Source organism: Lepisma saccharinum, chromosome 1 (assembly GCF_977018435.1).
Source record: "Lepisma saccharinum chromosome 1, izLepSacc3.1, whole genome shotgun sequence".
Classification (NCBI taxonomy): Eukaryota; Metazoa; Arthropoda; class Insecta; order Zygentoma; family Lepismatidae; genus Lepisma; species Lepisma saccharinum.
The window spans coordinates 30,113,975-30,130,609 of record NC_139229.1 but is presented as its reverse complement, the minus strand read 5'-3'; the positions used below and the strand labels follow the sequence as shown (position 1 = coordinate 30,130,609).

General features: G+C 40.7%; 1 protein-coding gene across 1 annotated transcript in view; it reads right to left on the bottom strand.

The window, feature by feature from the left end:
• Positions 1–681: 681 nt before the first annotated feature.
• Positions 682–16,635, bottom strand: part of Hs3st-A (Heparan sulfate 3-O sulfotransferase-A) — a 221,871-nt gene continuing 205,917 nt past the window's right edge. The window contains exons 2-3 of the mRNA XM_083124758.1: positions 11,379–11,497; positions 682–4,651 (exon numbers count right to left, since the gene is read on the bottom strand). Coding sequence (XP_082980884.1) covers positions 3,619–4,651; positions 11,379–11,461 — 1,116 coding nt within the window. The 5' untranslated portion in view covers positions 11,462–11,497 and the 3' untranslated portion in view covers positions 682–3,618. The remainder of the gene's footprint in view (positions 4,652–11,378; positions 11,498–16,635) is intronic.

Sequence of the window (16,635 nt, the reverse complement as noted above, 5' to 3'; positions counted from 1 at the left end):
GCGAATACGGTATTTCAATTTTTTTTGTTGAGAATGTATCTTATAGCTCTTTTCAGTTCTTACGGCGGGCGCTCTAGAAGCTGGCAGGGGAAGTGGGGAGCGGGGATTACGCAACAGACCAACCAGAGAACAGCAGTGGCGCCGAGAGACACGACGCGGCCGGAAAAGGTACTACGTGAAACTCGTTCTACTGGCCGCTACGTTTCTTATCGTGCTGGATTGGTCGCTTCCCTGCTCCCCACTTCCCCTGCCAGCTTCTAGAGCGCCCGCCGTAAGAACTGAAAAGAGCTATAGTTGAAAGAAACTTAGAGCAAACTTGGTGTAAGCAGTGTGCAGCATTGTGTATAAAAATTGAAAATTGGAATCATATTTCCACGTACAAAATTTTCCAGGTCTTCTACTGTGTGGAAAGTAATATAAACTAATATTTCTTCCGTAAAGAATTGCCGTATCTATGTGTCACCTGAATTTGTTTAATAAAACAATATTTTGGTTAATTTTACAAAAGTACAATAAGGATGATATATTTGGAATTTCTTAAGAGCATCATGATGTTGAACATTTAATAAAAATAAAGCTTCTTCTAAAAATGGAGCGAAAAATATCAGTTTCTTGATTAAATTGTCTTCCACTGTGTACTTTAATTGAATGAGTGGGGTACTAAAATACAACTGTGTGCACTTTCATGTTCAATATTGAAATACCTCCATCAACCTCTTGTGCATAGACAACCCAAATAACATTACAATTTCCTGGGTAAAAATACTCTTCAGGGATATGTGTTTGAATAGATTTAACAGTGATAATGACATGAATATGACATCGTGTCTCGTGTTCTTTAAATGAATTAATGCTCCTTTCTTATTTAGTGAATTAGTGCTACTGATTTAGTTTTCTATCTTCGCTCATTGTACTATTATAGCACATATTTTTTACTGGGCAAGACCGTATAAACTATCAGTTTTCTTTTACTTGCATGAGAAGACGTGGATGTTTTTCTTGACGTGACACCTGTAGTTCCAAAGCAATTGAGGTAGAGGATATAATTACATATGGTCCATTTTCGCGGGTGCGACATTCCATTGTCACAGGTGGGACGCCCAGAATACATTTTTTACATTAAAGTAACTACCGATATTTAAGCAGCATTTTTCGTACAGTTTCTGTGCAATGAATCATCAAATAAGCACTGTTTATTAAACAATACTATCCAGAAAATACTTTCCCAGATTTATAGCTACAAGTGGACAATTTTGTGTCACGGGTAGGACAGGTAAAACCCTGCCTCTTTACTTATTAAGATATTTATTTTAATTTCTGTGAATTTTGAAATCATGAAAAATCAATTATTTAAGGCAATGAGAGAATGTAATTGACCTTTTAATATTCTAGTTGGGTTGAAGGGGAAATGTAACATAGAGGATAAGTGAATTGTTGTTTGGTGTCACGAGTGGGACACAATACAAAACAAATGTAAATCAGAAACCTTCTACCTTCTTAGTTAATTATGTATAATACTTAATTTTTTATCCAAATGGCAATTTTACACTGTTCACTCACAAGATAGAATACAGTTACAGCATTTAATTTAAAAAAATGAGATTCAGAGGCATTTTGACATGGAGTGCCCCATATTGAACTGCATTTTGCAACACTCCTGATATATTACCAGGGTCTCTGCTAGGGTTGTACTGCACGTGCCACTGCACAGGACCTAGCGCTTCCGTACATGTAAATTTGAATCAGATTTCTAAAATGGCGAGAAAGACGACAAAAAGATGCGTTTTTAGAAAGTCAGAACGGCGCTTTTAAAAAAATACTATTTTCAAATATCGGTAAACAATCTGTAAATTGAGCGCAGGGATTAATTTCAGAGATTTCATCCTGTCGGCTTATCTGCTAACACGATCTCTTTCCCACAGAGTACTAACGTCATGTTATCTGACAGAAGAAAATACGCCGGTGGCAACAATGAATCTGTAATGCATTGTTGCATACAAACATGATAAAATGCACTCGTGGTATTGAAACTATCAAGTAAACAGCAAAAACGTCAGCAAGAAAATTTGTTTCATTCTATGCAGTGTTGCATACATAATTTGTAATAATTACACAATAGTAATAACCATGTTGTTTAAATGTAATTTAAATGGAAGTTATCTTTATTTTCATGTTTTCAAATATAAGAGTCCCGCGTTTCCTAACAGCGGCTTTGTGTAATACCACATTTTTCCGGTTGATATGTGAATTGCACAAATCGAAGATATCAAAATAAAAGTCTTAGTGTTAGGTTTATTTCGATGGGCTGTTATTAAACCTTAAGAAAGAAGTATTTTTTAAACTTTGTTGTTGAATGAAGTTTTTTGTTTTCTTCTTGTGATGCTTGTGGCAATCAACGCTTGATACTGAAGTAAAATAAATTTAACGTTCATTTCTGAGGCATATAAGCTATTGTCTTTACGTTATATTTTTAATTTTCAAGAATCAACTAGCTCATATATGCGTGCTAAGAGAGCTGCTTCGAAGTACGTATTTTTATAAAATGGAATAATAAACGCACCGAGAAGAGTTTATGAGGGGGTCAGAGGTTCTCTACTGGATTTCATTATCGTGAAGAAAATTCTGTAATATAACTACAGTGGACTCTCTTTAATTCGAACTTCGAATTACTTTAATGATGTGATGTTTTTGATAATTCGAACCTTTTTCGTGTCGTCTTGGAGTTTGAATGAAAAAAAATAGTACCCTGAATTTCGCTCCGCATCCTTAAACTAAAAAATAACAGACTATATTACAAACATATTGTTTCAAACTTTGTTGTTAAATAAAATTTCTTGTTATCTTGAGAAGCTTGTTTAACAAGAAAATATTTTGTTGTGCTTCAAAGAATATTCTTGGCAACAGATTCCACAGAAATATTTTGTATTATACTCTGTATTTTTTTCTAGAATGTAATTATAATTACACTCAAAATGTTTATTTCAGCGGTTGACCTCATTCCTTTCAAAATTCCTGGATGCGCCTATAAATAAACTAGGATAACTTGTTTTTTTAAAGAATATTGAGCAAAGTTACCGTTTTTTTAAAGTTCGAAAATTTTATGTTGAACTTGGTGATTTTATGGAAGGGAATTAGCACTATGTTGGAAGCTCACAATACAAACATTGAATATGTATTTCAATATGTCCTCGTGTACAGAAATCACATACAATTATAGTTCGTTTTAAAATGTTGAAATTTAAATATGCCAGTAGATAATACAGTAGGATTTATATAGTATCATTGATCAACCTAATAAGTTCTTGATGAAATGGAACGCTTCTTTTCTTTCCAATACGAAACTGAATTCAAAGGGAAAAAACTGTTGTTTTCTTAATTTCTTATGACACAACTGCAGAAATAGCATGCGCAATTACAAAAAAGATATCCTCACTCCAGGGCCGACATTGAACTCCAAAAATAGCAACGTCACAGGGCATCTCACACAGTAGGAACAGTAACAACTTCCAATATGGAATATAAGTAGCCGTAATACCGAACATAATAACAACATGGGAACAACAATCATGCGACCAATATGATCAAAAAGGGTGGTTTTAAATATTGGTGTGGCGGAGTTCAGCGCTCGGGCCAACCGAAATCTTCACCGACCAGTTCGTAGAATTTTTGGTTGTGTTCACTAAAGAAACGACGCAACTTCGAAATGACCGCTGGGTTCACGTCCGGATGTTTCCTTCCTTTGCTGTCCTTCAGGCACTTTTCCATCGTTTCGTTCCTCAGGCAGTAAAAACCTTTGGTCTTGTTGAAGTAGAAGTTGTCCTTGGTGATCCTCTTCTCGATGCCCAGGAACTCCTCGATCTTTTCGATTTCGACCACGGGGTTTTCGATCAATCGATCACCGTTCACTATGAGCATCTGGCCGCGCAGGAAAACGTCCAACCACTTTTGGAGGAAGTGATGGTAGATTGAGATGGATATGGGTCGATACTGGATGTTGACGGACCCGTCCGGGTTGATGGCCAGCTGCTCGAACTGCTGATGCGAGGCTGCTCCCCTTCCGGATCCGTGACTGCGGATCTGGGTGTAGTCGGAGATCGCCCTGGTGACCGGTTCGCGGACGATGAGCAGCAGCTTGATGCTGCTGTTCATGGCACGTATTCTCTCGGGAACTTCAGGTGTCACGAAGTAGCTAGGAGACTTCTCGATGGTGATCTGGTCCTTGAACGAGTGCGGCATCTTCTTCCGGTACCACTCGAGGCCGTGGTGGTAGTTGTCGTCCTTGTCGAAGAAGTGCACCTCCCCCGCCGCCTTCTGGATCTGCGGGTGCAGGAAGAGCATCTCCAGAAGGGCTCTGGTGCCGCACTTCCTCACCCCGATGATGATGGTCTGCGGGAGGCGACGGCTGGTCCTCGGGAACCGGACTCTGCTGCTGGGGAAGTCCGCCGAGTAGTCCAGGTACAGGCCGTTGGCGGTGATTGCGCTGTCGTACAGAACGTGGAAGGTTAGGAAGAGGGAGGACATAAACACGAAAGCCACCACGGCGGCGAACTTTGTACGGGATAACGCCGGCGGTGAAGGAACACGTGACGCCTCGCTTTGACACAGCAGTATGCAGTCTCCGTCGACGTCACTAACTCTCATACTGCTCCATCTGAAAAGCAAGAATGACGTCATTAATACTTTTAGCAGTCGTTTACATCTACAATCTAAAATGCAACTGAATTGCCACAAAAAGTCACGTAACAACCTAATTGGAGTGAAAGCTCTATACGTGGTGTTATTTGAGAGCCAATAGTGTAACAAGACACCAGAGAATTTGCTGTTGTAACATGACACCTGATCTAGTGTTAAAACACTACGGCCAATGGTGTAACAAGACGTAATGGTGTAAAAAGACACCAAAAATGCCAATTTCACATTAACATCAAACGGATTGTCCTGTTACCACCGTGATAGCAACTCAAGTGCATATTTTTTTAGAGTGTACAGTCACAGGCAATAAAAATGGAACACCTAGATCCTGAAATACTAGTTTTCCTGCAAAATGTTATATGTGTTGCCTAACTCCACGGCGATTAGTGGATTCTAATTACAAATTTTGAATGACAACTTCTATCACCGCCTTAGAGTTAGGCAAGCGAGTATTTCAGGATCTAGGCGTCCCATTGTTATTGCCGTGGACTGTACATACAGAAATATTGCGAGTATTTCAGGATCTAGGTATCCCATTTTTATTGCCGTGGACTGTACATACAGAAATATTTCGTTAAGTCTAATCATCAGCATTGATTGATTGAATTGTTGTTTTAAGACCACTCCATGCACAAATAGGCTAATCGGGACTGGACCTAAAGTGTAAAGTGGGATCCGAACCACTGTGCCTCTACAGGGCATCGTACCCAAAACCCCTTGATTACAAGGCGACGACGTTACCACTACGCCATCGGAGAGACCCGAAGTCTAATCATAAGCACAATAATACTAATAGTAATAGTAGCTGTTACTATTCAACTTGTATCAATAGCCTGACCCCTTACAAAATTTTCTAGCGACGCACATGACCACATGGTGAGAAGCCTTGTAGAATTGCTTCTGTCGGGAGTTCCTTTGATCCACCGGATCCTGGCTGGAAAGTTGATCATCAGACCACACTCTTCCTGCCGCTTTAGCTTAAAGACAACGCCATCTTATATCAAGGGTTCTCGCGTAGTGATACTTGTCTGAAATTCAGAACACATGGCCTTCTCTCCTACCGGGCGTTTCTCATGGAAAATCTACACCGAAACATCTGCAAAGCATCAGTCCGCTGGATATCTGATTGCATGTCTTCGGCTGACGGAGAATGGAGGCATTTTTCAAGATCCCTGAACAAGTAGTTCCTGCTTCTGTGATGTGGGGATGCATCGGCTTCCGTCTCGGATTTAAGAAACCCACTGTATTGTCTACTGTGCTGTATTTCCCAACACAGCACCTTAGAGTGTTTGATTATACTTGAGTAAGGATTTGTGGAAAATATTGATATTTACTCTCGGTAGAAGCTGGTTTACCAGAGTTGAATTGAATTGAAATAAAGTTTGTTACATTAGTTCTCTCTCTCTCTCTCATCTCCAGTGGCGTGGCCAGGATTTTCGAAAAGGGGTGGGTTGCGTACACTTTTTTTAATAGTCAGCCTTCATTTTTCCATCTTTACCTGCCTTTGACGTTATTCTTTAAGGACAATTGGACCAAAACAGAGGTGTTATGACCCCAGCACCCCACTTGGGCAGCACGCCACTGCTCTTCTCTCCCTACATCGGGGAGAAGCGAAAGAGAGAAATCCCTTCTCTCCCCAGCCTCTCTCTCTCGTCCAATCCCTCTTTCTCTTCCTCTGTCTCTCTTTCTTGTTTCCTCTTCCTCTCGCGCTCTCTCCCTCACCCTTCTGTTTCTCTTTCATCCAAACTCTTTTCCCTTTGTTTCTCCCTTCTCCTCTCTTTCATACCTCCCGTCTCTCCCTCTTTATCTCGTTCTCTCTCTCCCTGTCTGTCCCTCAGTCTCTCTCTCTCTCTCTCTCTTTCTTGTTTCCTCCCTCCCCTATCTCATTATGTCTCACCTTCTCCCCCTATATGTCTCTCATCTCCTCTCTTTATCGTTTACTATCATATGAACTATTGATGCAGCGACATTCATGGTTGAATTTTGGTTAAATTGGTGTTTTAAGTCCATTTTATGCACAGTAAGGCTAATCGGGACTGGACCTACAATTTAAAGTGGAATCCGAACCACTTGTGCCTCCACCGGGTATCGAACCCGGGACCCCTTGATTACAAGGCCCAGTGACATTCATAAATGCAGGAAAACGCATCACTTTTCTACTCAAGTGTAGAGAAGCATTCCAGTATTTCGCTTGATTCATCTTAACATTTCATTTTCTCTTGATGCATAAAAATGCATCGGATCAAGACGAACCAAGAAACCAACAATTACATTCTTGGTTGTCTCAGTCGATGCATTTAAAGTGAATGCATTTGATTTTCTGTCTGCACGTGCCTTTTTCATGGAACAGGCATGGCGAAAACGCACATAATTTTCATTCGGCGTCATTCGTCACGAACCAATGACCGCTCATTTTCAGTGATGGACCCCACCTGTATATATTTCCCACGTCGATATTTGTCTAAGAAAGAAGACAGCGTTGAAACCTAACGTTCGTCGTTCGAAAGGCACTCCGGCGACCTCCAACCTTTCATGCCGAATGCAGAGACGGCGAAGTCTTGTGTTGCTATCGACCGGGAGGGCCAGACGTGAGCGGGGAAGTAATGAGCTGCACCACCCAAAAACAAGCCGACACACGCATTCTTCCACAGACTACGGAATTGCCGTCGTCGTGGACGAAGACAAAAAAAAGAAGAAAACAAGGAAATCGTTACGTTCTTCGGGGGATTCTGATCGGAATAGGAAAGTGGCAGGTCGGGATAGGAATGACAAAATGATATGTATGTTAAGAGCGAAGTTGTTGCAAGTAACAGCTCCTGTTTTTGAGAAATTCTAACAGTAACTAGCTGTTTTTAAAAGTAAGCAGCTGTAACTTTAACAGAGTTACTATTTTGCAATGAACATAACGTTATCAACCGTTATCTTGCCTCAAGCACGAAACCCCCTTCGAACCTCGCGTGAAAATCCGCCGCTACACCGTGTCAGAGATGACCGTAAACCAAGAACAGCTGCTCGCGTAAGCTACTTTTCAAATCAAAATTTATCCGGTAAATAATACAATATTTCGAATTAAATAATTACTTGTAACACAGTTACAAATAACAGTCACTTTTTAAAGGAATTTTCCCTGTAACTAGTTACTTTTAAAAGTAACAACAAAGTTACTTTTTGCAATAGAAGTAACGTTATCAATAATACTTTTGCAGTTACTTTACAACAATTACATTATTAACTTGAAAATTTGTAACTTGGATGATGAGCTAAATTTGAGAACTCTGTTTCCAACTATGTGTCTTCTCTGGATGCTAAGGTGAAAGTATTTTGGTGTAATCGTCTAGGCTTCGATGCTGGCTAAAATTGTTTCGGCGAGAGAATGGACTTGACTAAACCAAGACTTTCCGCCTCCAGTTCAAGGGGGAGAAAGCGGTGTTGCTACCGGTTGCTATACGCCTGATTTTTGTCTAGCCGTACACGGCGCCTCTTCCTGTCAACAAGACCTCTTCGCTCGCATTTCAGGGAGAGGCAGGGAATCGGAGACCCACTCCCTTGCTACGTGGCGGCAACCATTAGGGTTCGCCGTGCTGGCTTTGATGAGGGTGCCACCTGTTTCGAAAACGACCAAAAACGAAAAATTTATTAACGCAGAACACCACGAGATCCACCCCCCCTACCCACGGCAACTGGACAAAGCCGATTGGTTCAGCTGTTCATGTGACCCTCCTTGGCTTTCGACGGAAAAGACTAAAATAGGATTTCCAAGTCCGTTATCTCGCCGGAACCACTTTAAGTTTAGAACGAGCAGGAAGAGCTAAATTGACAACTTTGTTTCCAACTATTAGTCTTCTCTGGATGCCAAGGTGAAAGGTGACTTTGCTTAAGGAAAGGAGACTAGGCTTCGGCGCATGCTAAGTTTTGAACGTGGGTTAAGAGCTAAATCGACAACTTTGATTCCAACTATATGTCTTCTCTGGATGCTAAGATGTAAGGATTTTCTTGCACTCGCCTAATGCATGGAATGTAGACTTCGGTGCATGCTTTATTGTAATTCGTTTCTAATTGCATGAGAAGACTTCAATGTTTTGGGTGGATTGTTGCATTCAATGGTAAGGACATCCCATGTTATTGAGGAGAGGGCGGTTGAGGCTGCATACTTCTTCTTCTTCTTTTCTGGCACTACAGCCCATCACAGGCCTTGGCCTCCTTCAGAATCTTCCGCCATCCATCTCTATCCAGCGCCTTCCTTCTCCAACTCCTAACTCCCAGCATACTTAGGTCCTCTTCTACCGAATCAACCCACCTTAAAGGTGGTCTTCCTACTTTTCTCCTGCCCTCCATATGCATAAACGTTATCTTTTTGCACATCGAGTTATCTGGCATTCGGTATATATGTCCTAGCCACCTTAACCGTATTAGTTTAATTTCCTTCACAATATCTATATCTTGGTAGAGTTGATATAGTTCATTATTGTATCTTCTTCTCCAAAATCCGTTTTCACATATAGGACCATAGATCCTGCGCAGGATCTTCCTTTCAAAACTTCCGATCATTGTCTCAGCATTCTTAGTTATAATCCATGATTCACATCCATACATTAAAATAGGTCTTATTAACGTTTTGTATAGCTTAACTTTTGTTTTCCTTCTGATATACCGGGACTTCATATGTTTTCCAAGTCCAAAGTAACTTCTATTTGCCATACTTATTCTGTGTTGAATCTCTGTCAGAGAATCTACTTTTTCTGTTATATACACACCAAGATATTTAAATTTCTGTACTCTCTCGAAGGAGAGCCCGTTAACTTCAAGATGTGTAGTACTAGTATGCACCTTGGTTATTTCCATATATTTTGTTTTAGCAGCATTTACTGCAAGCCCCATTTTTTTTGCTGCTGTAAGGAGATTAGCTACAGCTTCACGCAATGCTCTTGTTGTTCTAGCTATTATAACCACATCATCTGCATATGCCATCATTTGCACTGACTTGTTTATTATAGTTCCTCTAGTGTCTATGCCTGATTCTCTGACAGCCTTTTCTAGTGCAATATTGAATAGCATACATGACAGGGCATCTCCTTGACGCAATCCTTGTTTTGTTTCGAATTCTTGAGATAGCTGATTTCTTATTTGTACTCTACATCGCACGTTTTTTAGAGTCTCTTCTACTAGATTTACTAATTTCTGTGGGATGTTGAATTCCCTCATGGCTTCAATCAGCTCGTTCCTTCGTATGGTATCATACGCAGATTTAAAATCTATATAGAGGTGATATGTATTTATTCCAAATTCTTTTGTCTTTGCGCATATCTGTCTAATTGTATTGTTGTAAGCCCGTTTTCCTGGGCTCTGAGAGGTCACAGGGAAGTTTCATTTAAACATTTAGGTAGAGCTTAATAATGTTTGATGGCTGAACCTGCTCCGTAGGAGGGTAGAGATATGGAAAGTTGGTGAAAAGGTTATTCACGCTTGTTCATACCTGGTAGATGTGTGTGTTGTCTTGTCCTAATGCTTCTCGCAGACCGAATCGTGACAGTTCCAAGGTTCTATCCAGCGATCCTCAGTTCACCAAGCCAAGCGATCCCTTGCGCCTTGTAGCATGCAGACCGAATCGTGACAGTTCCAAGGTTCTATCCAGCGATCCTCAGTTCACCAAGCCAAGCGATCCCTTGCGCCTTGTAGCATGCTAGGCAGCGGTAACTCCGTGTTCCATCGTCGTAGTTAGCAGTGTAACGTGTTGTAGAGTAATCGGACTAGTTATCCATGTAGCGTCGATGAGTGTCAGAATCCAAAAGAGAGCGAGCTCCGGGTAGGAGCTTGCTTTTATCATTCTAGGCGTCGAAAGGTTGTTAAACCTTTCAAACGCGGTAGATCCTTTTTAGATCCACGCGTTTGCCTTTCCAGTTCCTTGTTTTACGGAAGTTACAAGCTAGCGCATTCTTGAGATCACTCGCTGGTCGGACAAGTTCAGGAAATAAACAAGTGTGAATATTAACATGACGAGGTTTTCTCGGTCTAATAGTCTCCATATCTCTACAGTATGTATGTGGTCTGAGGTTGATTTTCCCTCTCTAAAGCCACATTGGTAGTCACCTATTATTTTGTTTACATACGGGGAGAGCCTTCGGAAAAGTATATTAGAGAGAATTTTGTATCCGGTGTTAAGTTTGCTGATGCCTCTATAGTTTTCTGTTTGTAGGCGATCCCCCTTCTTATATATGGGGTATATTATACCTTCTTCCCATTGTGATGGGATTTCTTCATCCTTCCATATTTTATCTAGTAGATTTTGAATGCTTCTCAAGAAATCCCTTCCGTGAAGTTTCATCATCTCTGCTGTTATTTTGTCAGATCCTGGCGCTCTATTGTTTTTCAGCTTCTCAATGGCACTCTTAACTTCTTCAAGGCTAGGTCCCTGCTTTTCCTGTTCATTAAGCTGGGGAGGCTGCATACTATCAAATAGAAACTATCTCATCCCTATGGTTCTCTCTGGATAGCTGCCTTCCAATTAACCAGATAAGAGGTTCCCAAATTCGAATTGCATATGAATTTTTAATATTGATTTTAACAGTAATTTCAAGGAGAATAAGCTTCTGTTCGAATTATCCAAGTTCGATTTAAAAAGAGTTCACTGTATATCTTTTATAGAGTATTCAGACCACTTATTTATCGAACAACCCTCGTATACTTACACAAGAGCCTGTGGTGTGGAGGTGACACGATGATTACAAAGGTTTCCTTTGAACTTCGTTGAAAGGACACATCGCATCAGCATGAGGCGTAGCTCAACGCCTACAGCCGTGAAGAATATCTGCAAGAAAAAGGAAGGAAAAAGTTAGGCAGGTCATGAAAAGAGAAACATTCGGAACTTTTGTGCCATACATGAATTTACTTCTTTATGTTATCGATAATATATAGGGTGTCCCATAATGATGGGAGACATTTTAATCGCAATTATCTAGGACCGGAAGTATCACATTTATTAAGGAGAATGCGTAATTAAGAATAATGGTACAGCAGGTTTTTTTCACTGTTCAAGTTTTGAATATCACCTCCCTTAGATGATCCCCACATCAGCCAGAACACTGTCGGTCTCTGTGTGATCCTCGCTATGCCGTGGAGTAGCACATCAGCTAATATGGCCTAGCTATGTGGTGTCTCCGAATACTTCCACTGACGTAGCTTCTGGAAATGCTGTCCGAATCGTCTTTGGCCTGTGACGATCAAGCTTCTGGTGAAAAATGCTTCCATAACATATGGAATATCTGTTGGCGTCCACGGCAACATCATGAAGGATCAATGACTTGAAGAGAATACCAACATTAGCTCCCAAAGTCAGACTATGAAATACAATACATTTTAAAAATGGGCGAGTGCCCAGTCTCTTGTAACTTAAAATCAAAATGTGTCCCATCATTATGGGACACCCTGTATATTTATATACACCAAGTCTTCCTTACAAGATGTGTTGTTTGGAACCCAAACCAGGACAATAACTACGAAAGTTCTCAATTCACCACAACGATAATTTTACGACGATTAGGAAATTTAAGGAATATACACCTTGCCCTGCGCCGTCTATAAATTCTAAGATATCTCAAATGACAAGGTTTTGATATGTTACAAAGCGCAATGTGGATATTGCAGTGTTATGGTGGGCGACTTTTCACACACACTATAGTATCTTTATGCAAGAAGATTTTCGATTGTACACTCACCGGCAATAAAAATAGTGTTATGTGTGCTACCTAACTCTACGGCCGTGACAGAACTTGTCATTGAAAATGTACTATTAAAATATACTTACCGCCGTAGAGTTAGGCAACACACATAACTCCTTGCAGAGAAGCGAGTATTTGAGGATCTAAGTGTCTCATTTTTATTGCCGGTGACTGTACCTGCAGAATGGGTTGCATAAGTATGACGAAACAAATTGTTCGTTATTTACGGAATGAGAGCTTGAGGAATTGAAACAGAAAACTGAATAAGCTCCTGGCAACCTCTACACCAGTATAAGCAAAAATAGCCATGGGCAATTGCCGAGTAATATGTGTGTACTCCACTGTACAAAAAAAATTGCACTTCTGTGTTTATTCGCCATGCAGTACTTACATGCCGAGTTATTCATAGAAGAATCTTCCGTACAAGCGTCTTTTAATACCGGAGAAATCCACTAAATAATTGATTATAAACACATCTTCACTTAAAAGTTACTTGCACGCTGTATATAAAACATTTACAAGCTTTCTTTATGTAACAGAACAGATGCTAGTCATAAATTATTTTTCAATTCCTAGATAGAGCTGTTATTTTCAAATCCAACTAGTCGCTAAGGAGATTGTTCATTATTTTCGCAATTGCCACACCTGTCTGCAAATATTTTAATTTTTCTCTAGCGCTATAATCTAATTCTTACAACAAAGATAAAGAAGATGAGACAAGGAACAGTGTAGCCAGGTTCTGCTTACTGCAAATCTTCTCGCGATTCATGAATATTTGACTAAGGAAGCAGTTGAAAAAGTCCTTTCTTCGTAATTCTTTAAGTGGTCGATAGAGGGCCGTGCAAAAAATAGAGCCTTCAATTCTTTTTCTGTAAAGCATCTTTCATTTTGTTTTCACTCTCATAACAGTCGTTTCATAAGATTTTGCAGCTTTTCTTGTCTTTCTTGGATCTCCGGTGATAAGAGAAGAATTCTCAGATTTCTCCTTTGTAACTTGTGATGAAACGTTACAGCTCGTTTCAAGAACGCGGCATCTTGAGAGATAGACAGGCAAAGATGATATAGACGCATAGAGAACGAAGTGAGACATACAGAGAAAGAGAAAGGGGGAAGCGAGAGAGAGAGACAGAGGAACAGAAGATAAAGATGCAGAGAGAACGAAGTGAGACAGAGAAAGAGAGAGGAGAGGTGAGAGAAAAGGAGGAAGAAGCCAGAGATGTAGAGAGAGAGAGAGATGAAGAGAAAAAAGAGATACATGGCGAACGAAGTGAGGTACACAGAGAAAGAGAGATAGGGGAAGGGAAAGAAGTAGAGAGAAAGAGAGAGGAGATGCATAGAGGACGAAGTGAGACAAAGAAAATATAGAGGAGAAGCAAGAGAAACAGAAAAAAGAGGAAAGCGAGAGATGTATATAGAGGGGAAGAAGAGATAGACATAGAGAACGAAGTGAGACATATAGAGAAGGGGGTACAGAAAGAACCAGGAAAAGAGTGAATGAGAGACAGGAGAAGAAAGCGAAGGATGTGTAGAGAGAGGAAGAAGAGATAGATACACGGAGATCGTAGTGGGACAACAGAGAAAGAGAGAAATTGATGTGAGAGATGTAGGGAGACTGAGAGAAGAAATGGACTCATAGAGAACAAAGTGAGACATACAAAGATAAGGAAAAGCTAGGGAAACAAAGAGAGGGAAGGAAGAGATAGATACAGAGAGAACGAAAAGCGGGAGACATACAGAGAAAGAGAGAAGTGGAGACGAAATAGATAAGAGGAATAGGAAATAAAAGATTTGAAAACTGAACCATCCAAAAAAGAGAAACCAGTTACGAACACTTAAAAAACGTAGAAAATAATCAGCAATGGAAAAGCCTATTCTTCCAAATGAAGAGGAATAGCGGAAATATATGAGACGTAAAGTACTGTTAGAGAAACCAAAATAGACTTCAAACATGTTGTTGACCTTTAGTTCCAGAAAGTGACGAATCGACATCCCACCTCGCCTCCTTCACTTCAAACTCTAGAAGACAGAACCATCGATTCTAAATCCGTCTTGCAAGAAAAATAAAAGGAAGGGAAAACAGTTTCATGCACGTAACGAGAAGGTCACACTATACACAATTCCATTTCTGAATGCACAACTTCTTCTCTCTCTCTGTCAAGGCGATACCTGGAATCGAACCTCGCGTGTTACGAGAATCCGGTCGGTCAGCTGGGAACGGACTGCAACGAGATCACACGGCGACCTTCCAGAGGTGAAAAATTCAACAAAGGACGCTTCCTGTTCATCGACACGTGGAGAGCGCCGGTGGCAGATATAACATTAGCCCCGCCCGTCCACGTTACTCACGCAAAAGATTGGAGTACTCTAATGGAATGATGAATCAAGCGCGCGAGTGTAGGCGTCCGCCGGCCCGCGAGCCTTCACATGAAGAATCGATGAGCAGGACATTTCAAGCCTCATTAACGCCGCCTGCCGCGATAACCAGGTGCCAGGAGTCGGACCTCCTTTTCTTTAACAAGTTGCCGATGCGCGTTGAAATGATCGCCCCGTGATTAGCTTCGCTGGAAGGTGGCCAGAACATGGAAATGCTGTCTTACAGATACAGTCTGTCCCAGCTATCTGTGGAGCAGATGAACGAAAACAAGTATCTGCGCAAGTAGTGACGCGAGACGACTCCACCAATGAACACGTGAGAGGAACGGAACGCCGGGCTCGCACAACTAATTGAGGAAGTGAAAGTACCAATTGATTTTTGGTTATCTGAAAAAAAATTATTAAAAAAATCCTAACAGTTCAATTGCTGATACTAATAACAAAACTAATTCAAGAAAAAATGGCATATGCGTGTGAATATAGTTAAGGACTAATATTTGTAGGAGTTCGCAGATATTTGTACGAGTTCAACACCTTTTAAACTGTATTGCAGCACACAAGTTAACAATTCAAACATATGATATAGAAAGAATATTGGTAATGGTTCCGAATGTTTAATGATACCTTGCAACTTTAAAGGAGTATTTGGAAGTACAGGGTGTCCGGGCTAGAGGTATACAAAAGTAACTGCTTATAATGCGAAAACTGCTCTTTTGTATTGTCTCGTAGTGAAGCTCAGTCAATTGACCATCGATCCAAGATTTCAGTAGTCTACTTGGACGGTGAATCGTGCTGTTGAGTCACGCATGCGCAGAAACTGCCTGGCCACCGAGATCCCCAGATTTGCAACCATTAGACCTCTTCATTAAAGATGTTGTGCACAATGAAAAGTTCACGATTTTGGTGATTTGCGACAGCGTATCGTTGCGCTAATAACGCCTCAAATGCTGGTCAACACTTGGCACGAACTTCACTATTCGTTTGGATATGTGTCGAGCTACAAATTGTGCTAACATTGATGTGCACCAACGTACATAAAAATCTTCTGTGTTACTTTCTACATAACCAGGACAAGAAAGTTAATAAACCTTACATATGCAAAAATAAATGCGTGTATTTTTGTATACCTCTAGCCCGGACACCCTGTACTTTAGAATCTACCAATGAACATGTGAGAGGAACGGAATTGCGGAGGGGGGGGGGGGCAACAGCCTTTCAAACGTGTACTGCTTCGCTCTGACCACTTGATTCCCCCCTTCTCTACCGCTATGAACGGCCTTGCTCCAGAGATAGTTGGGACAGGGTATAGCTGTGGTATGGGCACGCTTCCCCACACGGAGTGAGAAGTTGGAGAAACGGAGATGAGAAAGGGGTAGAGGAAAGAAAGTGAAAGACAAGGAGAGAGAGAGAGATAGAAACGAGATAAGAAGTGAGAAAGGATGGAGAAACGCGAGAGAAGAAGAGAAAGAGATAGACGAGAGAAACAGAAGAGAGAGAGGGGGGAGGAAGTGCAAGAGGAAAATATAAGTAGAAAATTGATTGATTGACTACTATATTATGGGCCAATCATAGTTCACGTGATCGGGTACATAATGTTGAGAAGGTCCACAAGTTGATTAATTTCAGCCACATAAATATCTGAAGAAATATCTGGAAACTACCATTATGCAAATGACACTATCTCAAAAGTTTGTGCAAAACGTTCTAGTGACATATGTTGTGACGTATCAAAAGAGGCACTTCGGGGTGTTTTGGAGTACTGTAGCCTTTACGTTTTAATGTAATCATTAAAATACGCGTTTCATATATTTTTATATTTATTTATTTTAAAATGCCTTCTAGTATAATATGCCTC